General features: G+C 42.3%; 1 protein-coding gene across 1 annotated transcript in view; it reads right to left on the bottom strand.

Moving 5' to 3' along the window:
• Nucleotides 1–27,229, bottom strand: part of adamts3 (ADAM metallopeptidase with thrombospondin type 1 motif, 3) — a 160,906-nt gene that overhangs the window by 34,413 nt on the left and 99,264 nt on the right. Inside the window, exons 8-15 of the mRNA XM_083784652.1 lie at nt 22,532–22,637; nt 18,935–19,078; nt 18,147–18,279; nt 5,305–5,418; nt 4,851–4,996; nt 4,184–4,359; nt 1,100–1,233; nt 281–404 (exon numbers count right to left, since the gene is read on the bottom strand). Of these exons, the coding sequence (XP_083640778.1) occupies nt 281–404; nt 1,100–1,233; nt 4,184–4,359; nt 4,851–4,996; nt 5,305–5,418; nt 18,147–18,279; nt 18,935–19,078; nt 22,532–22,637 (1,077 nt within the window). The remainder of the gene's footprint in view (nt 1–280; nt 405–1,099; nt 1,234–4,183; nt 4,360–4,850; nt 4,997–5,304; nt 5,419–18,146; nt 18,280–18,934; nt 19,079–22,531; nt 22,638–27,229) is intronic.

Below are 27,229 nucleotides of genomic sequence, written 5' to 3'. Positions count from 1 at the left end.
CCGTGCTTCTAACGAGCATGACAGCACACCTGCTGTAATCAAAACACATCAGCGAAGTTTTTGGAACTCGGCTTGGCCTCGTTCCTGCACATCACTGGCATGTCAATGATCAAGATAACGCACACCCTGGCGGTACCTCTCTCTGAATAAAAGTACCTGAAAGACATTATTCTGAGAGTGCTGGCAGTTCTTTTTCTGATACTACAGCAATGAGCACCGTCATTATTACATAAAAATTAAGCAGTTTCTGCCTTCAATGCTGTGTGATGTGGGACCTTACCAGCTTTCTTGGGCGTGCGGGTGAAGGATCCTTTAACCGTGCGGCAGTGAGAGTTGTCCCCTCCACAAACCCCACACTTGTCTTCAACTTTGTTCGAGCCTATTTCTTTGTCACAGCCCACTTTCTGGGAATCAAACCAAATCATGCAGTTAAGAGTGAACCCTGGTTAGGGAGCAGAGAGGCATTTTTTTTTTTTTTTTTTTAAGATATTTTTTTACGGCTTACGCCTTTTATTGATTTTTGAAGGGACAGACAGTAGGCTGACAGGAAACGGGAGAGAGATGGGGGGATGACATGCAGTAAAGGCCGTGTCGGGTCCGGGAGTCGAACCCGCGGCACACTGCGACTGGATTACCAGTCCGGTGCCCAGACCGTTACGCTACGGCCTGGGCCAGAGAGGCATTTCTTTATCCATGGATTTGTAATATCCTCAACAAGCTGTGCCCACTATCGACGGTTGGATGAAACGGATTCAATTATTGGATTGTTAAAGACTGACTGGCCACAACTTTCTATTTACAGATAGTGAATGATAGTGAATCTGTTCACAGAAAAATAAACGCACGCACACGCACACACATGCGCACACGCACACGCACACACACGCACGCACACACACACACGCACGCACGCACGCACGCACGCACACACGCACGCACGCACGCACGCACGCACGCACGCACGCACACACACACACACACACACACACACACACACACACACACACACACACATTGGTATTCCTTCCAATGTAGCACAATAGTAACAATAATAGTAATAGCAGCCGTTCTCGGAATTGACGGCTTTGAGAACTCTTACCACGCATTCTCCTCGCACACAGATACTGTAGGCGTCCTTGTAGGAGCATCGTGTTCCATCATGCACTAGTTGCTTCATGTAAGCCACATCGCCCGTCTCTTTGGACTGGCAGTACAAGTGGCATCTCTTGTTGGCTGAATGAAGGCCAGAAAGAAACGGGAAGCATTTGTCAGAACATAGAATAAAATAGTGGCTATACAGTACATATCTTGATTTTGCACAGTTCCATACTACTGCTGTTATAATATAATATGTATATATATATAGCATATGTGTTGTGAACCTGCAAAAGAGCCTTGGTGTATTGTAAACAAACAGACAGTAACAGATGCAGACAGTACTGCATATTTGAATTATGTCATTTCAGTGCACTGAACACCTGGAGCCTGGATAAATTGTATACATTTGCGCACACGTAACTTTCACCCATGGCCTAATACTTAATCACATAAGTCTTATTTTCTTGAAATTAACATATAGGTACATTGTTTGTGTCAAATGTTATATTAAATAATTGAAAGAGTTGCCAATTTATTTACTTGTTGGGTGGATGTGAGCTGTACCATTCACATGTAAATCTGTCAAAGTAGTGCATAAGGATGGTGTTCCATTGTCATTGTCATTAAAGTCATTGTTATTCTAAAGCTTTTACATTCCTATATGAAGGGACTTTTTCCACGTGTGATACAAATGTGTGAAACCCAGTGAAGTATGTGGGGGCTGGATATTATGCATATTATGGATATTTTGAAATACTGCAGCGAGGGCAGTTCAGAATCAGAATCAAACTTTATTGTCACATCACATTACAAGTAACATGGGTGAAATTCTTGTTTGTGCAGGCTCATCATTGTAGTTAATATATGCAGTTAATATATAAAATAATAAATAAAGTGATGTAGCCTATGTGTATATACAGAGTAGTCTCTACTAAAGGAGACCAATCCGTTCAGTCTGTGTGGCGTCACCAATCCTAGCTCTTGTTCAGCAGTCTAATTGTGGACAAGTAGAAACTGTTCAAGAGTCTGGTGGTGCTGCTCTTGATGCTCATATAGCGTTTGCCCGGCCGTGGGCACGGGAGTGGTTTGAACAGGCTATGGCTGGGGTGATGGATGTCCCTGATAATGCTCTCAGCCTTAGCCACACAACGTCTCTCGTGTGGATTGCACCTGATTAAACACCCACTGGAAAAGTGCATAGTTCTGTGAGCCTGTGTGCAGACGCATCAGATCATCAGAATGCTTAATGGAAGAAATATCATATTGTACTGGCAGTGCCAATGAAGAACTACTGTATGTACAGTATCTCATGTAAGAGTTCATCCTGGAGGTCAACTCTGTGAGCAGATTCCATCTCTCTCCTGCACATGTTTTGCTTTCATTTGACAGTTCTCACACACACACACACACACACACACACACACACACACACACACATGAACTCATTGGCTTCATACAGTAGTTGTGTTGCTCCTGCAGGTCAGATGTACTATGATGAAGATTTGTATGGTGATGACTGAGGTGTAAATGGCTCAGATAAGTGACCAACATTCTGTATAGTATTTTAGAGTAACATTAGAGACAACAATGTCAGGATCTGACAAATATAGTTTTAACTGAGGAACAGTTAAATGACTAAAACTATCCTGAACGTCTGTCATCTTTCAATACAGTGAAAGCAGAGTGAACGAGGCTGAGGTGCGCGCTGGTGCCTTTTCCACCCAGGCTGCTTTGTGCATACCCAAAATGCAACGTACGTACAGTAGTTGATAGATTCAGGTGTATGTTTTTTTCTCCAAAATTTCATAATGTGAAAAATAATTTGTCTAGACATTATTATCTGGCTGCAAACCAATTTCCGGCAAGGGACAAAAAAAGCTAATCTTGAACCTTGATCCATGAACCCTTGTGAAGCCGACATTTACAACAACGGTGGTTTCTGTTGGCTAAAGTGTGCAGCTGTTGAACTCTTCTTCTAAAAACGCATTCTAAATCCTGACCTACGTTTTCTGAAAAACTTCAAATATTTATTAAATTACAAAAAACATATTTTGCTATACAGTATACCGTATACGAGTGGTGGAGAAAGTATACTCAAAGTTTTGACTTAAGTAAAAGTATCAATACTGCAATATAGAAATACTCTGTTACAAGTAAAAGTCCGGAATTCAAAATGTACTTGAGGATAAACTAAAACTTTCAATTAATTGTAGTGGAGTAAAAGTACTATATTTGCCTCTGAGATGTAGGGGTATAGGGGTACAGTACGTACAGGGGTCCCGCCGGTCTAAATGAGGAGGGGGGATATTTCCCCCCCACTTTTGCGCATAAATACGAAGATTTTCCGCGTTTCTTTTTGCGGATTTCACGGCAAAACACATGCAGATGCAGCCACGGAACATGGCTTTTTTTTGGAGGGGATAATCCCCCCTCCTCATGAAACTGAGGGGGTCGATCCCCACCCCCCACCCATTTTCTAAATATGAATTTAAGCACATGCTACTTCTGTCTGATTTTACTTCAGGCTCATGGAGCAAGGAGGGAGTACAATGACAGCTATTACTCATAGATGACAAAGAAAATGGCAATGGAAAATGTTCACATATATGTCTTCATCAGCTCTTCAATCTCTGCCTCATCTAAAAGCTACAGGCACAAAGAGGGGGAACAGTCTGAACCGCACTGACAGAGCTCATCACTCATGAAGCCACACACCCCCACACACCCACACAAACACACACACACACACACACACACACACACACACACACACACACACACACACACACACACACAAACACGCACACACACACACACAAACACGCACACACACACACACACACACACACACACACACACACACAAACACACGGAGTCACCACGGGCATATTGTCAGCATTTGTATGAGTTTTGTTCAGAATTGTCTATTTGTATGAACACAAATCTCCTCTTATGGGAGCACGCACGCATGCACAGTTGCACGCACGGTCGCACGCACGCACACACACACACACACACACACACACACACACACAGACACACACAATCAAGAAGCTGTCTGTAGGCTGTGGTTTGGCAGACTTACAGTCGGGATGCTCGTAGGGCAGCCAGTGATGCTTGGTGCTCTGGAACTCAAAGTGGGCGTTGCGGAGTTGACACTGCTGCGCACGGAAGTCCTCAAAGTGCTTGGAGCAGTCGTCAGTGTTGCACAGCTGGTACTCGTAGTTTACGCCGGGGCAGTCCTGGCCACCATTGGAGGGCCTTGAGGAAATGGAACACATGAACACAGTGGCACAACAGAGACAATGGATGAAGCAATGAAAGGGGTTTCTGGGGAGAAAACCTGAACAATAGGATATTGACTTGTAATTGTGTCATTGTGACATTTTCATGTGAAGGACCCCCAAATAGATATGTATTTGACCACGGGCCAAAACAGAAGAGGCTTTTTTTTTAAAAAACAACTGGGTTATAAAATCAGCTTAAAGGGGTTAAATTGTTCCTCATTGTGTTCCCAGAGCCCACTTTGAGAGCCACTACACTGGCTTACAGGTACAGTAGAGTAGATGACTCTCAGTACACAGTAAGGCAAGTATAGTGTGCAGGTTATACATAAAGAATACATAATGAATACAATGCAGTGTAGTCTACCAGTAATGACAGTTGAATAAATTACACTCGAGTACTTTAGCCAATTATTTCACACTGCCTCACAGAACCGAAATTAATTGCTGTAAGTGTTGGGTCCTCACGCTGGGTTGTTGCACTGGCGTGTACGGAAGCGGACCCCGGTTCCACAGGAACGTGAGCAGGAGCCGTACTTGGTCCAGGACCCCCAGGCACCATCTAGCCTACCCTGATTAGGGTTTTTCCACATGCAATGGCCTTTGTAACACCACTGCAAAGGAAGAAAGGGGTTATAAAGGAAGAGAGATGGGAGAGAGAGACACACACACGCACGGTCGCACGACTCGCACGCACGCACAGACAGACAGACAGACAGACAGACAGACAGACAGACAGACAGACAGACAGACAGACATTCAAAGTCAGACCCTCATCATGTTAATCTAACTCCAAAGAGTGTACATATTTATTTGGTTCCATTTGTACACTCTTTGTAGTTTATTCAACACTGAGAATTTTACTTCATTCCAGTATAGAAAAGTGTTAAAAAATACAAGAGCAAAAGAGCACAAAACTAACTTTTCCAGGTGCACACTCTGTTCCATCGAGGGGAGGCCCCTTCTTCGTCTTGCAGAAATAAGGGTTGTCTGGGTGACTGCACCACAGCTGTTTACATGGGTCAAATGTCCGGAACTGAAATCCAAAAAAGAGGAGAGTAGTATGTCAAAGCTTTCGGGCAGCAATTTGTCAAAACATGTTACTTTGCAGGAAAATGAAAATAATTAATACATAATGGAAAACCCATGTGATTGCATTGCACATCACACTCTGTACACTATCGAGGGCCGCTTACAGTTGTAATGTCACTTTAAATGTGCAATGTCAGAGAATATAATACTGGTATGTGTCTGGTTAGTGCAGGGATTGCATTTCAGAAGGTCCTGCTAATTAAAGATATGCATTAGTTCATAGATTAGAGTGGCAGGTAATTTTCAGATGGCATGTTTGACTCAGGGTGGTCTTCCTATCTTCAAATTGAAATCACTTCCTACCACCGACCAATTAATTAAAATTGAGGACCGTAATTACTACTCGTCTCATGTCCAATATGCCTAAAAGCATATTTTATTATATACCTTTTTTTTACAGTATCATACATGTGATCTGAAAGGGAAACTGATTCTAATTCCACATGCTGCTATGTGAGCCTGAAGCCTAATTGACACTGTGTGAGTCAAGGCTCAAGGCTCAGCTCTATTCTGTAAATGCACAGAGCTACAGTATGACATGTCTTACCCTTTATAAATTACACTGGTGGGCAGTCAAGGTTTTCCACCCGACAGTGCCGGTATACCTACCGTATGTGTAAAATATACACGGTAAAAACCCAGGATGCCTGGGCTAACTAATGCTCACATTAGTACGTATTCAAATAACCATATGGACAGAATAAATTAGGTCCTTAAATTAGGTCCAATTCATGAATTCACAACAGCCGCTCACTCACTGCCAGCATCGTGTCTAGAGATTACAACCCTTGTCCTGTTCACAGTTCCCAATAGCTGATCTACTGATCTTTCTTGACACATCAGATGCATAACTCATGCCAATTAACCAATACATTGGTCTACTCTGGCTCTATAGTGATCGCTATAAAAGGCACCACTGAACCGTGGTTATTTCCAAAGGGTTTAGTGTTATCCATGCGGGTAGTTGATAAGAGTCCAGCGGCAGCCAGAGCAAGTGTGTCATTCAGCAAGCCATTCAGCACCTCTTTGCACAATTATGTACAATCTTTTTACCAATGGAAAGGACTCCAGGGCCGTTTTCTTTCTTTTGTTAAAGTTTGTGACGAAGATGTACTGAAAAAGCTTAAAGCCCTGAAATCGACCCTTTTCTTTTGTTAAAGTGTCTGATGAAGATATACCGGGAAAGCTTAAAGCCATGAAACCTTCCAAAGCAACATCATTCACACTAGACTTGAGTGATGCTGATGAAGCAAGAGATGCTGCTGAAGTCATCACTTCATTTGAATCATGAATTTAAATGGGCGAAAATGAAAATGGGTGAAAAAGGGAAGCACATTCTCATTTGCTTGTTCTGCCTTCAATCCAATCCATAGTGGGTTCTGTATCAAACGTAATAGAAAAGATAATTAAATAAATTAAATATGACCCGTCTATTATGAATTCCAACCTGGTTTCAGAAAATGTCATCCTATAGTATAGAGACTCCGCTCTATCTAACTTAACAGATCACGTTTGGGATAATATGAATTCCAATTTGGTTTCAGAAAATGTCAACCTATAATAGATACTCTCCTCTATCCAATATATTTCATTAGGAAAGAAATTGATGTTCGGGTGGCGCAGGGTTATAGTACCTGTCCATCAGAGTCTAGGGGCTCGAATCCTCCATGGCGTGCCGAGCTCTGCCATTCTTACAGGCATGGGTGGCCCGTGTCAGGGGGTTGAGTGAGAGGCTCTCTATGTCACCCAGCTGAGGGCTGCTCATGCCATTACATTATTCTGACAGAACATTATTCTGATTATTGGTCCTACTGGCCCCATTATAATTGACCCTATCCCTAACCTAACCCCTCACAGGCCAGTAGGGTGACAATAGCATTCCGTCAAGGGTGCCATGTAGGTCATCTTCTTTCTGCTAATGGCATGAAATCACATCAGCCTGTACGTGTTTGCAATCAGTTCCTTGTCACTGGCGGCTCAGCTCTCCTATAGTCTCTCATGATACATTAGAAGTAGAAAATGAATTACTTAGTATAGGCTAATTGAGTTTGAAGGTACTGCCAATAATCCACAATACACTATCTGGAGATAGTGTGCATTTCTGCTTAAAAGTCCACTGTTTGTTGGCACCCTGCCAGTCTCAAACACCTTCTCACACTCCAGAGAGGAAGGAGATAGCATCTGTTATATCTGGAACAACTGTTCCCACAGAACTTGTGATATAAACCCAGCAGCACATACTGTATGAACAAAGAAAAATGGTGGAGTGGGACTTTAAACTGCACTGGCATACTGTACTGTCCTGTTATTAACATTACAATTTACAATTTAGGCATTTAGCAGACGCTCTTGATCCAGAGCGACTTACATTTAAGCAAAAACTAAAGCATGGCATACATCACACATATAAAAAGTACTTAACATGAATCATGTATAAACTAAGAACGTAACAGTGGAGTACTGGAGTATCTATGTCAACTATACATACTATACTATATTGTATATTATACAATATACATGTGTACTATAAAGTGCTATGACAACATAAAATGCAATTCTAGTGCTGTCTACGTAACGAGCTATAAGTCTAAGTCTAAGTCTACATAAAGTGATATCTAAGGGGCTAGATTTCTCTTTCTACAGTACTACAAACTACTGTATGATTCATCTAAACAGTATGTGTGTTAAACAGATTGTTAAACACTCAAGACATATTGATGGGGAACTGGTTGTGGATCATTGCATTGCTGTCACACCTTATCTCACTCTCATCCCTCACGACCTGCCCCCCCCCCCTCTCTCTCGCACGCACGCACGCACGCACGCACACTCTCACTCTCTCTCTCTCACTCTGTGAGATATATTGTACATTTACTCCACTGCAATTATTAGCTTCAGTTACTTTACTTTGTAGATTTTGATTATTAGTTATCACTTCAGCCCTATATACATTTCGGCCATTTGAAAATAGCTACAAGCTACGATGTACTTTAAGTACATAGTGGTCCAGGCGTACAGTATGCCACATATAGGCTCTGGCCTGACGACGTTCATGACGACCTTTGCTGCATGTCTCTCCCCTTCTCTCTCTCCCTTTTCCCTGTCTGTCTTCACTGTAACTATCAATAATGGCACAAAAGCCAAAAACAAACAAAAAAGTACAAAATGTGAGTACCTTTTCCACTACTGCTCCTGTCCTCAGCTGCCTACACACCTGCACATGATCAGCTCTGCACTTAATTCAGCTCATAGCCTTGCTTCCACTCAGTCTATAATGGCACATCAGTCACGTTCACGGCTGCCTAGATGATTATACTATTATTTTGGCTCCTGTCAGCACACCTGCCTGGTTGTTCCACCGGGCTCGCTTGTTCATCTGCACGTGTGCCTGCCCTGCTCCCCCTCTAGCCGCGACCTAGCCTAATCCCTAATCCTTGCTCCTGCAATAAACTCATTGCAGGAGCAACGTGACTCATGTCTATAGTCTCTGTGTTCTGGACATTGGGGTCACCATTGTGACCATGTGATTACTAGTTGTGCCGTGCGTCATGTCTACCGTCTTCCTTCTGCCTTCTCTCACACACATTCATCAGCTACACCTCTTTTCTTTCTATTGGGTACCGTATGAAAAGGCTCAGAGGGAAATCGGGGTAAGGGACTGAATAAAGGATTCTGATGACATTGTCACGATGCATGCAAGCAGAGTAGACAGGCTATGTGTGGAGACAAACATGCATCACAATGTTATAGTTTTGCAATGAACTGTATGTGTACGTCCCTGCCAATTCCAATGTCGTTAAGATACGGGCATACGGCATGTAATTCTGTCTTATATAAATGCCTCTGAAATATGCAAAATCAGGTCCAATATGTTTGTGTCACGAGTCACGACTCACTAGTCTAGACTAGAGTCAATGGTTGCAATACTGGGGGTGGCAGACTTGACAAATATTCATTATTCCAAAATAAATCCAATTTTGTTCATTCAACTGAATGTGTGAATGTGTCACTACTGGTCAGCGCAACATTGTCATCATGACCTTGCTCAGCATTTAGCGAATACAACGGAGAATTCAACTTGCGGTTGCGATGTTTTTTTGTGGCTTTCGCCTTTATTTTATATGTTTTTTGGAGGGACAGACAATAGGCTGACAGGAAATGGGGAGAGAGATGGGGGGTGTTCCGCCGAGTATGGAGTTCGGCGTTGGGTTCCTATTAATAAATGTGCACTGCAAAAGTTGCCAATAGTTTTCAGTGCTAAACTATCTCAGCTAGCCTGACATTGCTGAGTTAACAGGGAAGTGTGAAATGTGACACCTCTATCTCTCAAGGAAAGAGAACATAGCAAAATGCTCTGTATGTATAAATGATTGTCTACTAAACTCCTCAAGTTATAATTATCCATTGAATGTCTAAGTATTGTAAAGCAGTAATGTCATGGGTTGAACTAATCTATAATCTTGAAGTAGAGTCAGACAAAGGACTGTGAATCAGCAATCACCAAAGATGGGGAGATTAGCAAACCATGCTTCTTCACTGTCCTCATGGTCAGACCACATGTAAGTGAGGGACTCACTTCCTGGTCTAAAGTCCAGGGCTGCGTTCAAATTGCTAGGGTTGTTCCCTACTCCCCATACGGGGATCCAGACTCTAGTGGACTCTATAGTGATGATTTCGGACAATACTCCCTGTATGGGGAGCACCGACTCTGACGTCAATATCGGTAGAGGGCGCTATAGGTCCGCGGGGTCATGTACTTTTTATTTGCATTGTAATCATAGGGTTTTTTTAAGATCGCCTCATAAAGAACAGTTTGAAAAATAAACAAATCATCCCGGCCGTTTCACTCATTTGGTTATGAAGAATCAACTAACTACAAGAAAACAGTCAAAACGCTGCTGCTGAATTTTCGCTAGGAACAGACTGTATCAAATAAGTGACTGCAGGCTGTCACCTCCCTGCAAGGACAGTTTGTATCAGCAGCATGATTAACCACATGAACCCCCGCTAATCTTGGGGGGGGATACGGCAAAAGTAGCCGATCTACAAGCTCTGCTCACAATACGGACGTTTGGTGTTAACAAAAACAGCAGTCCAATAAATTACTATCTATAGGCCACCGCCTAATGTTATAGATAACATATTTTTTTTCATGGCAGGAATGAATAAATATTAATAAAACATATGTTCGGACACAAATTAATTGTTTTATTATAAATAAAATAAAACAATTGCAAATAAATGCACAGATCATTAATTTTGTCTCGAGATCTGTAGCTTCGAGATCCGCCAGGGAAGAAAAGAGAGGGGAAAACGAACGTTTAATAAGTACATTTGTGTTGATTTCTTTCGCTGGTTTCTTCTGAGTTGGAGCGCAATGAGCGCATGCATGCAGAAGCAGTGCACGTGCGCAAACGCGTGCATGTGCGCTGAAGAGCGAGCTTGAGCAATGCATTATGGGGCAGATTTGCTTCGCTGTGTTTTTGTAGTGACCATCGGATGGTCCCTACAATTCCCGGTGCATTGTGGGATACTTCAGTCCACTAGATTAGGGTGCAAAAATGCTCACTACATATTCGGACACTATAACAAAATGGCGGAACCCCAAATGAGTGCACTATATGGGGCATAGGGAATGAATTCGAACACAGCCCAGCACTTCCTGGGACTGATGCAAACAGCCAATCACAGGGAGAGCTGGTGCCATAGTGCTGCAGCAACCAATTGAATGTTGAACTCATGTAGACCTGCCTTCAGGGCGGTCCTTCCGAACGGAAGGTTTTAAAAAGGCCTTGCGCGGTTCAAGAGCCCAGATTCTATGCAACCACCAAAGAACCAGGCCTCGTGTATCACACTGCACGATGAACCAATAACAGCTTCACATCGACCAATGGTAATTATGCATACATGCTATTAATAAGCAATGAATAATGCGTTATCCATGTGTTGTAAACCAGTCTGTAAATTGACGAATGTATTTGTATATTCTGTCTCCATTGATGCAGGTTTTTTACCTAACCAAAAACCAACTAACCAATACCTAACCAATCACCACTAAACCATACCCTTACTAACCTAAACTAGAAGAGCTTAGTTCAAGTTTGAGTAAATACTGTGAATCCCTGTGATAGCTGCGTCCCTTCCGGAGGGGGTAGTTGATGATATGTTATCAATTAGCAAAGAAATCGTAGCAAGCCATAAATCTGGACAGGGGGAGTGACGTGCATTAAAGGCCATCAGGATCGGGGAGTCGAACCCGCGGCACGCTGCCAGACTGGATTACCAGCCAATAAGGGTCCGCAGAGAGGTGTCCGCCTGTTGAGGACCACTGTCATATGAGGCAACGATGCTTGCTTTCAGTTGGTGTGGGCCCCATTATTAGATTATTTTCCCGCAGAAATTTCTCTGATCCTTCTAAAGGCCCAATGCCCCATTGATTGGACAGACCTAGGATAGGAAAAAGGGCATGTGCAATACTGTGGCTGCCTTGGTTTGCTTTCCTTTTAGCTTGCTTTTCTTTTTGTTTTGTTTTTTTATGATATGGCGTGGATGATGGCGTAAATGGAACAGGAGATACCCCTGTTCACCATCAAAGAAGAGATGACTAAGGCCATTAACCTATTTTGACCTGAGATCAGATTAAAAAAATGTCTTCTACAGTTTTCGGAAAAAGCTATGTTTCTATGTCAGTCGTTCTTCGATTTTTCAAAAATAGCAGACCTACAAGCTCGTAGCGCGCCACTCGGTGGCGAGCTAAATATTTGAGTTAAAAATGTTCGCTGTGAAAGATATATATTCAAAGATTTGCACACATTTTCACAATAAAAAGAAAATATAATATATACAAGCTCATAGCGTGGCATTTTTCATCAGCTAAAGTTAAAAATAATGGTTAAAGTGGTTAAAAGCTAAGGTGACACAGATGTAGCCTGGGTTCCAGCCTGATTCGCTGCGTTCCGCAGATCTGAAAATGTCACTGCGCTAATCAGTCAGGAGAGTCTCCTGTTCTCCAGGTAGGCGGGACGTATGCAGGCTGAAATTGAGCAGAGGCTTCTGATTGGTCTGAGGAAAAACACCAGTTTGACGTTGTATCAATGCGCACTGCGCAGCTACTGCTGTTGTCCTGCAACGTCCCCTTATCATTCACTAAACTCACCCCACACAGCCATTTTTTTGTACTACTGAATCTGACAGTGTAGGTAATGTTAACTCTTTACAGTAGGATTTTACTCGCAATTCTTGAACGGCGCTATTTTTGTCAACAGTGAGAAGCATGGACAGAGTGGCGCTGGCTGATGACGTATCGGCAACAACGTGTCTACGTAACAGGTGACGTTATGAAATGCGTCACGCAGTGAGTCAAGCAGCCTCTGTCTGACATTTTCAGATCCGCGGAACGCAGCGAATCAGGCTGGAACCCAAGCTAATAACACAGATGCGTCCTAAATGGGTTAACCCAATTAGACCCATTAAAAGACAGGAAACTCGTTTTTAGCAGCACAACCCTCCTGTGCCAAAACGAGAAAACTCGTTTTTAATTCATGTTAATTAATTAGGAAAAAGAAAGAAAAACATGTTCAGACAAAATCCAACTCTGTCATGCACGAGGCCGTGCACATGCTTATTGGACCTTTTTCTGCTCCAAATGAGACGAACTGGAATCTTTAGGAGCTTATAAAACATGCCTAGAGCAACGATAGAGTAATAAAAGGATAGCGACCGAACCGGAGCATTAGCCCCGCCCCCAAGCTATTCATTTCAGTGAAAGTTTCTCAGTGGCGTTTTGAAGCACCCGGAAGACTGCCAGAAGTACAATTATAACTCAATGGCTCGAGTGAGTGGAAGTTAAGCCCGGACCTCAAAGCACGGACCTCAAACGTCATACATGACAAGACGTCATGAACGTCCGTCCACCTCCATGAAAGTGCTGCAGTTCCTCTTTTCGCCAGTAGGTAGTGGCAGCTTCAACGTAAGGATAGCCTTACTGGGGGCTTGAGAGCAACACTACATTACAGCTGTGGAGGGCTACACTTCCTGGTTGGTCAGAGGGCTCTTCTTCTACATTTTTTTTTTTTTTTGCAGATTTCTCTGGCACCGGCCAGACGCAACGCAGAATTGTGTTAAAAGTGATGGCAGCCAAAAAATCTGATAATGTAAAGCCCAAAACACACCCATGTCAAATTCAACTTCGTCTTGCGCCATGAGGTGCCAACACATAAAAACATCTGACAACAATGTTTTGTGCCAGGGACCCCCCAGAAGAGGAGATTTGTGTTACGTTACATGCACGCTTCATCTGATTGGAGTGGGCTGTTCAAACCTCCCTGCTTAGTGCTTACTGCTCATTCTCATGTTAATTGCTCTGCTAAATGCTGTTCCGCTGTGCAGCTTCGGCTTTGTGCTTTCACGGCTTTGCACTATAAAGTATTCTTTGTGCTCCCACGTCCCCACAGCATCCACCGTTGGGGTCCAGTCAGTCTTGCTATAATATCTACAGTACGTGCTTTTCTTCACGCCTACAAAGTTGTGAATACACACTGTGACAGAGTCCTGATACCAAAATGTATACCAGGTATGCATTATATGCTCATGGATATTCATGCTCAATAAATATTTAATTTCAAACAAAGAGTTGCCTTCCTGAACTGCATTTGATTGTTTCCTATAGACCAAGATGATGTTCTGCTCTTGGCAGTTTAGTTTGAAGGGTCGTAGATTAGTTATGGCTGTGACAGGCAATGACAGGTCGACTGTGGGAGAAATCTTTTCTCTATTCTGCCATGACAGTGTGTTTTTTTTTCCTTTCATGCATGTTTATCTCCATATTCTGTACAGTAGGCTACAGTATGTGCATTTGTTTTATGTTTTGTCAGACATCATCAGTGCATGTTGATCTATGGTGTAGGCCTATGGAGCATATGGTGTATCGGCTGGATCGGCTGTTCTGGACAACCTATATGACCAACTCCACGCCGGGATTCTCAACTCCCTTGGGTCGCCAGCGACATGTGCGCCGCGTTTGTAGTCGGTCGGGCGGTCGTACAGTTCTCGAGATACGTACCGACAGACGGACTTTATTACAGATTTATTGGATTTAGAGTTAGATACTGTATATATATATATATAATTCAGAGATCCATTGTGTATATCTAGTGTTAGAACGTTATCTTTTTTTAATTTGATCAAATTTGTGTTATTCCTTCCTCTTTAATTTGAAAAGAAAAGAAATGTATTGTGTTATACGTATACGTCACTGTTGTTTCCCTCTCCTGTAATGTCTTTCGTTTCGTTTGTTTGTCCCGGAGTTCTTAAAAAAGAAAAAAAAAGGTTGGTCACAAAAAAAACATTGTGTTCTTCCCTGTAGCTCTCCTTTGTTTTCAACCTTACTGCTGTCACTGCTACCTATATAACATCTGAATTACCCTCCAGGGATCAATAAATGATTCTATTTCATTTAATGGAAGTGTCTGAGGTGTTTCAAAGCCCAGAGAACAAGGCTCAGGAAGTGGGTTTTCCCTGAGGCTGTCAGAGCCCTGAACAAGGACAAAAAGATAAATAAACAACTATAAAAAACAACAACATCAAAGTGTGTTCCTCGGAGCACAAGTCTCCACCAGGCAGGATGGCCAACCCAGGGCCTGCAGACTTTGAAAGGTGGTATAGACAAATCTAAGTATAGCTACAAAGCTTGTAGATCTGCTATTTATTCACTGTACTGCTTGTTTTTTAATGTCGTTGCCTTGCTTTTCTTTTATTCTCCATTGTTCTGTAAAGCACTTTGAGCTGCATTTCATGTCATGAAAGGTGCTATACAAATAAAGTTTTATTATTATTATTATTTACGACACAAATCGTCTCTTATGGGTCCAGATGGGGGACCACGGCCAAAAGCATACAGATTTATGAAAATGCTTGAGAACCACTGACTGGAATACACTAACCAGAAACATGAACATCTGGAGTACACTAACCAGAATAATGAACATCTACTGTATCTAGAATGGTAAAAAGGACTAACCATTTGAACCCTCAGAACGTAAGTGTAGATCAGCTTTTTTTCGACAAAGATGCTTGTGGTGTAGAAGACAAAAAGAGAGGACCAAGCACAGAGCCAACCTCGGCCAACTAAGAATTGTTTTACTAGAGGGTTAGAATTCAAACCCATTACAAATCATTTAAAAGACACACTTCTGGGCCTGTTCTCTATATAACAGAAATAATAGACATATGCATTGTGTATTGCTGTGAGTCGTTGGGGGATATTTATTTTATTACATTATTGAATTTTTGCTTTTTTTTTCATATATTATGTATTGATCAATACCTTTGTGGAAATGTCCTATTCATTTGGCCATGCATTTCTTTCTTGTTTGTTTCATTTATAAAATAAATAAATGCAAAAAAAACTTGTGAGGTGTATAACCCATTCTTGGCGGGAACCCCTTTTGGTGTTTTAAACATTACTAGCCCTTACCCGTTGTGAGATATTGGTGGTGGCCGCGGGGGGTACTGCGCCCAATTCACTAATAAATTCATTATTAATAATTAATGTGTCAAATCGAAAAAAGGGCTCCGTTAGACCTCCATATTATGGTCAATGCCTCTGTGAAAAGTGGGAGTGATTGGTGCAGGCAATGAGGAGTGTTTGTTTCTGACAGACAGACATTCGGTTAATTATAGTATGATGTTGTAATTTAGCAGATCTACAAGCTCATAGCGCGCGCCAGCTTGTAGGTCTGCTATATTACAGAGTATACCATGTATTGACTGTATAAAGTGACTAAATGTACCACAAAAGGGGCTGTCAGAGGAGCTTTAGAAGATGACAGAAGCTTTTGTTACATTCTTTCTTTCACACTTTTACTTATGCACAGAATATCCATGTACTGTAATTTAATCACTCACTTGTCTTGTTGTTTTTACACTAATGATATACTAAGATCAAGAGAGATAGAAGGATTTCTTTGGCTCAAGCCTAGTAATTATTGAGGGCGGAATTCATTACCATTTTGGTCTATGACGGTGACAACTATTGTTGTTCTATTCCTAGACCTTAAAACTCATGAGGGGCGAAACACAATTAGCTCTGAAATCAATGTGTGTGTGTGTGTGTGTGTGTGTGTGTGTGTGTGTGTGTGTGTAGAATGCCGTCCAAAAAAGAAAACACACAATTGTTTGGCTTCACAGATAAAACCAAAAGCTGGTCATCAAAAGCTGGTCATCAAGCAGGGAAAATTTGCACTTTTGGAGGAACAGAACATTTAAAAATATATATATTTGAAGCCCATCATCTGTAATCACATAACAATTTCAGATAATTAGATCCTCAATCTTTTTGTTAAACCTGTCACTGTCTGAGCAGGAGGCGCTTTCACTGGATGAGATATTGAAATTTCACTGGACCCGCCCCTCACAATGAATCAGTTCATTACACCACCAAGGGTAGTGTAATGCTGCGCTGAGAAAGCTTGTCCCCTTTGCATCGGCATACCTTTGTGAGTCCTGCATTTTGGCATTGACATTTGAAAAATAAAAATCACACTGAACTGAACTGAGTGGTGCAACTCCCCTCCCCCCTCCTCTCTCTCTCTCTCTCTCTCTCTCTCTCTCTCTCTCTCTCATTAGCAGGCAACAGTGCAGCACTGTCACTCTCTCTGTTTCTGGCACAACAGCGCCCCTACTGGTACTAATAGTCATACTGGTGCTCATTAACCAACACATAGGCACATAGGTGAACACATAGGTGAACACGGACATTGCTGTTCCTTGGAGTGGTTGCACCAGTCACCACTCAAAAATAAACAATGATCTTGTCTGAGAGTACAGTACAAGTGGATATTGGACTCTTCCTCGGCTCAATGTGGTGCTGATGAGGGGGTAAATACTCCACTGTAGAGTGGACTTCTAGTCTGCTCGTCATGTTTCAGGGCTGACTACTGGTGTGGTGTGAACTAGATACCATATTCCCAATCTCAACTCTCAATTCCTATACCAATAGATCAACTCCAAAGCAAAGCTAGCGAAAAAATGCTGTGCGTGTTTTGTGGTCTCAGATACAGAGGTTCCGGGGTTGCCAGATTCTGTGAGTGAATCAGAGCACAACCAGAAAAAACATGATCCAGGCAAATTGATCACGTATCAAATCCTATTATAAGATTTCACAACAAAAAAAATCTCTGCTTTCTGTTCCCAGACAGCATTTTAGTGAAAACATCCATCTGCCAATACTATAGAACATCTTTCTGATGAAAGTAGAAACTTTCTTTCAAAATGATATGCCTTTCCAGAAGTTAGATTTCCATAATTGTTTTAGTATGTTATTTAGCATAACAAAGTTTGCGATGGTTTTTGAAAACATTATGGCCATACGTAACACACACCATCTAAAACTTTGAGATTTTCATGAATTCTCTCCCAGCTATTTTTGAGATATTTGGTGTTTACATTATAGTCTTAGAACAAAATATTCTGTGGGTCTTGAAATCTTAGTAAAAAACCACTGGCAGTGGCTGCAGACTGCAAACTCCAGCAATGAATGGGTTAAGCCTCAAGAAATCCCACATTTGCTTATTTTGCACTGCTCCTATTACTGACACTGTAACTGTCAGCCTTTCCTTGGAACACAGAGCCAACACTATGTTTGGTTTCGTTGAGGCCGGCAGCAATACTCACCGAGGTGCAGATCTTATAGCCCACTCCAAAGTCAAATCGACACTGTTCGTCCATGGAGTAGTTGATGCCAGGAAGTTCAGGGAGTTGAGGCCAGTCATGCTTGAACGGGTCGTCTAGCAGGCAATCATAGGAGCTTTGAGAGAAAAGACAGATAGGCTATAGACACGTGTGTAACCACAAGTAAGACGCGCAAACGCGGGAAGCGAACGCAGCTTGTGTGTGTGTGGTTGTTTGTGTGTGTGTGTGTGTGTGTGTGTGTGTGTGTGTGCTACAGCTGCGCCCTGTGTGTGTGTGTGTGTGTGTGTGTGTGTGTGTGTGTGTGTGTGTGTGTGTGTGTGTGCTACAGCTGCGCCCTCTGGTGGCGGGCGGGTGGTGTCACAGCGGGACAGACAGACACACAGACAGACAGACAGACAGACATGATCTGCAGGGTCTCATAGTTAGTGCTCACTGCATTCGCAACCAACAACTGACCACCGGACTGTGACGTCTGACCCGAGGACGCTATGGGAGTTTCTCCCAGATATATGTGTATAAATATGCCTGAATTTTCTGTGTATATCTTCAGAATATTCTCATGGAAGAAACGCATTGTCATTTCCACCCATCTGTCGACTTGACAAAGCAGCTTGTAGAGCCACAATTATTTACCGGTATGAACGTCTTCGACAGATGAATTTACTGTATACAGATGAATGGAAATTCTGACGAAAAAATATAATCGCGATTATCGCAAATAATCGTGAAACTGTGACAGGTCGAAATGTGAAGGGACGGAGCAGACTCACTTGATGTATCTCTTGAGCTCCTGCCCGCTGCACATTGACCAGTGGTAGCGATGGAAGGCAGCTTGGACCAGGGGGGCCATGACACTTCCCATAGCCGTCTCGTCGCCACAGCGGTTCCCCTGTCCATCATGCTCCATGCCCAATCTGTTCCCCAGAGGCAGAAACAAAAGGAATCATCGTGTCAAAATAAAATGTGAAGAAAATCTAACTCTAACTAAAAATCTAACTGCTTGGTAATGTTTCCATTATAACCAGAGCCACTGAAGTAGGAGGTATGTCGTCCTATGATCCTACTGTAAATGCGCAAAATCTCTGTGTATACGTACTGTATGTGCGTGTGTGTGTCACCAGCCGAACCCTGTGACAAATTGATTTCAAACCCAAATGCACTGCTTTTTAAAATAAAATAGAAATTCTACACTCACTGCCCCGGCCAGCCCCTACCACCGTCCTACATGCTATCTAGCAACAACAACAAAACACAGCCAAGAATAGGCTGCTCGAAATCAGTGGGGAAAGATATATTTATATATATTATAACCTTAAATTAGGGTGCAACACCCCTGCCCTCTTTAACTAAATTGGAGTGGATCCAATTTTGTCTGAGTTGCACCTAGTTGCAAGGTCTCCCCTTTTATTATCAACTCAACGGTTTTCACAACAAGAGAAGTAACGGGCCACCGGCCTTTACCAGGGATTTTGGTGATCTAATCAAGGGCACGGTGAAAGTTAGAAAGCTTGGGGAACCACAGTCAAGCTCGAGCACCCAGACGCTTTCTTTTCACAGAAGGTTTTTCATATCATTCTGAAATCGAAAGGTTGACCTTTTGCTGTTATATAAACTGTTATATGCAGGATCAACAGGCAGCTGAACCTCGGACGCCCAACATTGATATTTTTACAAAGAAAAGGCTTAAAGGGCCACTTCACCGCTTTTGCAACTAGATCTTATTTTAATGATGTTTGGGAGACAAGAAACACTTTCCTGGGGTTTGTATGTGGGTAATATGTGTTTTTTTGATATTTCAGTATTTCAAAGTGTCCATGGGCTCCATGATGTCATGGACACAGGGCTCACTTATTTCCTGGACTACATAAAGGAAGCTTTGAGAAGGAAGAGAGGTGGTCATGTGACTGGGCTGCACCATGACACTTTCATGGACACTCGATGAGAGTCAATGAGAGCAAAGAGCACAAAGTACCTTTCTGAACGTGCCAAGTATCGCAAGACTTCGGAGCCAGAAACGATACCTGCTGCTGTTTAGATCCTCAGATAAAATTATATACTGTGCACATCGAAAAGTAAGTATGGAGCTGACCTGTTCTGACATTCCATATGTTGATCCTACCCATCCATCTTCGATGTCTCCGTTTTGACTGATCCCTGTCCATTTAAACCCTAGACGGGCCTGCCCCAAAGTTATTAGTGCAGTCCGCGCTCGGCAGCCCGTGAAAACTAGAGTTCTCAACAGGCCCGAAAATTAAGGCCCGGCCCTAACTGGGCCCTCATCAAACCCTGTACACTCAAGACACTGCCCCGCTGCTACCCTTAGATAGATATCCATATATGGAGCTGACCTGTTCTGACATTCCATATGTTGATCTGATCACATCAAACCCTGTACACTAAAGACACGCTCCATACATGGCAAGTACAGAATCCATTCCATATTATGTTGATCTGACCCCCCATGCCAAAGCGCCAGCGTTCACCCAGCAGTCTGCTGTCACCTAGGCGGGTGCGTGTGCCGTGCACGCAGGCGTCTCACTGCTATTACTCTCACAAATGCTGTCCAAATATCAAGCAAATCGGTACACATTATCTCTATACATAGTCAAGTGATCAAGACGGATCCGTCCTAAAATATGTTTCAAATTCCATCCCGATGGAACATTGCTGGCCCACAATAACCAACCTGACCTAGCCTCCCTACACATTCCTCACTCTATTCCACCAGAATAATTAGGAAGGCAAACACAATCATTGCAGACAACTCCCATCCTGCACATCACCTCTTAAATCTCCTCCCATCAGGCAGGAGATATAGAAGTATCAAGAGCTCAACATCTCGCTTCAGAGAGAGCACCCTGTAGCCATTAGACATCTGAACTTGTAGCAATATGCATATAGCACTTTAAAAAACTGAATGTAATTTCCTATGCTGCTGGTTTTTGTATTGTATTGTCCTTCTTGTTTGTGAATATATGGTTGTCTGTATATGTTGAGTATGAACCAAGACAAATTCCTATCAACTTGTTGACATGGCAAATAAATTCTTGAATCTTGAATCTTGAGACCTGTGATCCGTGGAGCACTTCATTCTGAACGACAGCCGCCGTGGGCTGATGAATGAACCTGCAGATGCTCAAAACCAATTATCCAGAACTTCAGAAGTCGGCGTCATTCCTTTGGGAAGCTTCCCTCAGAAGGATCCTTGCAGTCAGATGTCATTTCCGAGGACACCTGCTGTACAGTCTTTACACATTTAGGGTCCTCTATCATCAGCCGTAGCCTGAAAACCCACCTTTTCAGACTCCATCATGGCCCATAGCACTTACCCTAACCCCTTAGATAGCATTTCTGTTGGCTTAGATAGCATTTGACACAGACTTATAGCATGTTATGTAGACAGCACTATAATTGTATTGTATATAGTCATAGCACGCCATGTGTATAGCATAGTAGTAAATATGTATAGTTTATTGTATAGTGTATGTATAGTTTCATTATATAGATATTCCACTGTTACTTTCTTAGCTTACGCATGTTTCATGATATTGATAAATGCTTTTATGTGATGTATTCCCATGCTTTTGTTCTTGCTTAAATGTAAGTCGCTCTGGATTAAGAGCGTCTGCTAAATGCCTAAATTGTAATCAGGCACAGTGGCCGAAAGTGGTATTGCACTATAGGCCTGGCACTATGCATTGTGTTCACGTGCCATGCTCCATACTTGAACTCTATGTTTCATACGTGAATGTGTCGCAATGATATCAACGGCCCAGCGCATTCACGTATGGCCCATAAGCAATCCCAGAAAGCACTGTTTCCAACCCGGAAGAACGCCTCATGCGCTGGGTGAGCAACTCAATGCAAGTGGATGAGAGGAGAAATCTCTATGGCATTGGGGCCTATGGGTGACTAGGCCACTACTTCGACATTACCGTAGCTCAAACTGTGGACGGATCCCTATGGATAAAAGGATTTGCAGATTAACTGGAACAGTGGAACATACTGTACTGTACTGTACTGGTTATCAAATGCTCAAGGCGTGTCTTCTTAAAACGGTCCCTGGTGTTACAATCACATAATAAAATCCCCAGGCATTTTGTCCACTAAGCACATGGTATTGCACATCAAGAATATTATTACTGGCACACACACACGCGCATATGCACACGCACACACGTGCACACGTGCACACACACACACGCACGCACGCACACACACACACACACACACACACACACACACACACACACACACACACACACACACACACACACACACACACACACACACACACACACACACACACACACACACACACACACACACACACACACACACACACACACACACACACAGGAACCTACACATGTCCAGTCTCGTGGGCGACAACAAATGCTGAGGAGAAGCCATCTTCATGGTTGAGGGTGCAACTCCGCACTGGGTGGCACATGCCTGTTACTGGAGCATAACCTGGCAGCAGGAAGGAGAGGAGAAAGGGATTAGTCGACATAGCAATGGTGGAAATGTGTTGAATTGAGTTGAATTAGGACAGGGTGATATGACTTAAGCGTATTAAATACTGGTGGCATTAGACGTGCGCCAGAGCACACTGATGTTCTGGTAGGCCACTGTTCTATTTCCTGGCGTTACAGTGTGGGGTAAAAAAAAATGCGTGCTTCTTTTCAATGGGTGATACCACTGCCTTCAGCACACAGCGTCTTTTCCATGGGTGATACCACTTACGATTAACGAACGATTGTTTCGGTACACCACCTTTTGAACAGCAAAGTATAATACAGGTATAATACAAACTGTGGTTAATCAAACTAATCGATTTAGTATATTATAAAAAAAATCTATAACAATATTTTGGGTTGATTTGTTGATAGGCTATATAAGAAATTTGGACTCCCTAATGTGCATTACGCGACGCAATATATTACGTACGTAATATATTACCGCAACGCGGAATATAATATAATACATTACTTAACAAATATATTATGAAAATCATTACTTTCCGTCTGTCTCTCTCACTGTCTGTCTCGTATCTCGTTGCCTGTGGCTCTGTCTTGTGACATTATGGGACAACTGCAGAAGTTAAATAATTACTTAAATTTTCTAGAATTTGTCATCAGATTATTTATTGGCTTCCATGAATTCAAGGAATACATTAACTCCATTTTGGGGCGTGAACCCCTTTTGGTGTTTTAAACATTATGTTATAATTTAGCTATTGGAAAATAGCAGATCTACAAGCTCACAAGCTTGTAGGTCTGCTATTTTTGAAAAATCCTGAAAATATTTATTTCAGAAAACTGGATGATTTAGAAGATATTTTTTAAATGTTGAGGTCAGGCCTAAAATGGGTTTACTCCGGTGTTATCTGCAGTCCACAGCTGAGTAGGATGGGGTAGGTCTACTCCAGGGGTTTCCAAACTGTGGTGCGTGCACCCCTAACCCCTTGTGGTGCACGGACGCCTTCTAGACGCCTTCTGACATGGAAAGGGTAATGGTCGGTTTTATGGCGTTATTATTTAGCACAAAATCCGGTAAACCACTGTTGTAAGATGTATAGAGCACGTGCGGGAGTATACAGCAGCTGCATGTCTCTCAGTGCAGTGACATTCTGTGATTATTTGCCTATTTCATATAGAAAAATGTTATAATTTTCGGATAAATACAACGAGACTTAGCGCTGGGGGGTGTGTCAGCTAGGTCAGGAGGTGACAGGGGGTGCACACTGCACAGCCAATAAAGTTTTGGGACCGCTGGTCTACGCAATATATAATTTATAATAATCATATTTAATTGTTCAATTTGAGCATAAAAAAAGCAATATGTAATATGTAATAGTAATATTAATGTATTACTCTTGCTCAGACAGTAATATGTAATACAACATATTACTTTAAAATTAAGGTAATAAGTAATACATTCAAAATATAAAGTAATGCCCTCAACACTGCTAGAATCCCTCTCAAGGAACCCTTGGTGTGCTGGAGAAAGCGTATTCTCTATTATTGTACTTTTGCAAACCTGAGGCTATTCCTTTAACCTTTAGCCTTTAACTCACACATATGCTTCTCTAGTATGACCTCTCGCAAACCAATTCTGAAGTTAAATTCCACTGACACAGTCTGAGTAATGGAGTTTCACAAATTTGGAACATATTTGACCCGAGAATAGATACTGTATTAATGCAAGCCAGGAGCCATACACCCACACAGTTCACCTTCCCAACACACTGCATGCATATACATACACGCGCACATAAACACAACACACACACACACACACACACACGAGCACGCGCGAACGCAAGCACGCACGCACACAAATGAGTCACTCCTTATGCATTGAAGGAAGCATGAGCTCAGTTCAGGGCTCTCCACAGGTTTGCAAAGGGAGAGTAGCACCCAAGATTACAGCTAAGGCACCAGGTGAAAAAAAGGGGCTACAAAATCGTAGGATAAAAAATAATTATCAGTTATAATAATCACCGCTCCGCTCTGACAGTCAGTCACCCTGCGCACGCCTGCTCACACATTGCTTCTGCTTACAACAGCACTGGTGTTGATGGACACAACGTTTTATTACTGACGATTTGAGTACGGTAATCATTATTCGTGACAACTGCCAGTGCCTATTCTTCTCTCTCCAAGTGTGCGTGCGTGCATGTGTGTGTGTGTGTGTGTGTGTGTGTGTGTGTGTGTGGACCTCAAATCCTGAATGTTTCTCAAATCGGTCAACATCAATGAAGCATAGCAAATAAATAATAATAAATAGAATTCCATCAACGGTGAAAACGGTTCGTCTGGCAGTTATTAAAAATTATTTCATTTCAAACCATGTCATGCAGCCAACACAGGGACGCTTCATGTCCCTGTGGTGCTTTTGACATTCATTTATCAGATGTGATCAAAATCTAGCAATGAAGTGGAGGAAAACCCTGTGGAATAAGTGATTGTTGGATGATTTCCCCACAGACTGCACTGAAGTTCATTCTGCTTTTGATTAATACGTTTCTACAGGGAGCCGCGGAGCACATTATATCCTGATGACTTTTTTGTGGCTCGAAGACCTAACGAAAACTTGATGAGGGAATTATGTTTGTTGACAGTCTCTCGGAAGACACTAAGCAGCCCATCGACAAGGATGCAGGTGTTTTGTTATTTGTTTTTGCCTCCATGTACTGTAGATTTGGCTGGGCTTTTATGTGGCAGAGGGGGTTATATGTCATTCTAAGGGTGATTTATACTTTGTCACAGCACACCAGTGCCACCAAAAACATCCAATCTACAAGCTCACACAATGCATCGCAGCACGACGGGTCATGAGCTTGCAGATTGGCTATTTCCGGTGTAAATCAGGCCTCACCCACACACATACACACACCTGTAACAAGACCATATTACACAACAAGCCTGCACTATATAAATGGCTTGATTGTGACGTGGATGCCAATACGAGACGGCTCAATCCATTTGTCTTCCTCCATCTTTTTGGGTAAATGTTCAGTGGTGGAAAGTAACAAAGTACATTTACTCATGTAGTGTTCTTAAATAGAGATTTTAGGTAGTTTTACATTTGTATTGTACTTTTTTACTCCACTACAATTACTTGACAGAAGGGGTGGCCCCGCCCCGGACATATTCCGTTTCATGCGGAGGGGGAGATGTCCCCAGCAACACTCCTGTTACTTCCGCACAGGTGATGCGTAGCAAACCAAAACAACTAATGTACAAGGCTCACATCGTGTTGCACTGTTCTGCGGTGTGGGCTTGCAGATCTGCTATACTTATAGGGGGGGGGGGGGTTCTAAAACAGCTGCCTGAGCCCTGAGCTGGAACGTACAGTAAGAGAACATACAGTAAGCTAGCTGAGACGCTCAGACATGTGTGAGTCCATCCTTGTGGTATATATGCCAATACCTGCAGGCCCTGATGCAAAGCAATTGAGCGCCCTACATGGTCATATTGCAATGTCACAGAAAAGTAGGAAAGATAACCGATCTACAAGCTTACAATGTGTCGCAAGCTTGTAGATCTGATATGTTTGCTATTGAAGTGAAAGTGAAAGTGGGTCTGTGCGTTTAATAGAGATTTAACCAATACAAAATATTAGCTAAATATTATCTCTACTGGATCCATTGGAACACAGGTTCTTTCTTCTGGACATACACACAGATTGTGTACATGTCACAATGTGTTTATTGTTTCGATTTGGCTGCTGTGGCTCTTAAGGCTCCAAGCTGTTCCCATCACACTTGAGTGCCATCAATGTGAGATTAAGCTCTGGGCTGCTATTAAGTGGCATGGAGCAAGCAACTGCTGGTTCAAAATCAATTATTCCAGGACATTATGAAATTGTCAAGTGGACCTTGTCATAGCCAATGGAGACAGATTGGAACTCATATAAGAGTAAATCTGGCCAGATCAATACATTTATGTCCTGTATTAGATTGTGCCTCGATCTCTCTTTTTGATGTGGAACAAGAATTTAAAAGAAAATTCCTATTTCCTATAAGGAAAGAAACCCGTCAAACTGAGAAAAATATGTAGGACGAGTTTCAAAAAGTGAAAATCAAGTTATAATGATCCAAAGAATCCAAGGAAATGTATTTTTGATTGTACAACTGATAACAAGTTATCCCTGCATTTGGGTAAATCTGTATCGAGAGGTATCCAACTTTTCAGTTGGATGTAACAACAGAGTTATAATCTCCAGGAGAAAACTTCAGTTACTTATCTAGTTCAAACTTCTTCCCTCTGGTAGACGGTACAAAGTACCAAAAGCTAACCATAACATTTAAAAAAAACAATCCTTCATCCCAAATGCCACTGTTGTCCTGCACTTTTTTTGCCATGAGAAAATAATTGTGTAAGTGTTGTTGCTGTTTTTTACTGTTGTTGAGACCGAAGACAAATTTCTACACGTGGACTAACTAACTAACTAACTAGGCTGCACATTCGATCAGAGTATTACTAGTGAGTCGATGGCACTCTCAGTTATTGGCAGGATCCATGCAAGGACTATAGGGCCCTCATTTATCAATGGAG

The sequence above is a fragment of the Protomyctophum parallelum genome (assembly GCF_964188405.1).
Source record: "Protomyctophum parallelum genome assembly, chromosome: 15".
In the NCBI taxonomy this organism is placed as follows: domain Eukaryota; kingdom Metazoa; phylum Chordata; class Actinopteri; order Myctophiformes; family Myctophidae; genus Protomyctophum; species Protomyctophum parallelum.
The sequence above is the reverse complement of the archived record's forward strand: the minus strand, read 5'-3'. Positions and strand labels throughout refer to the sequence as shown.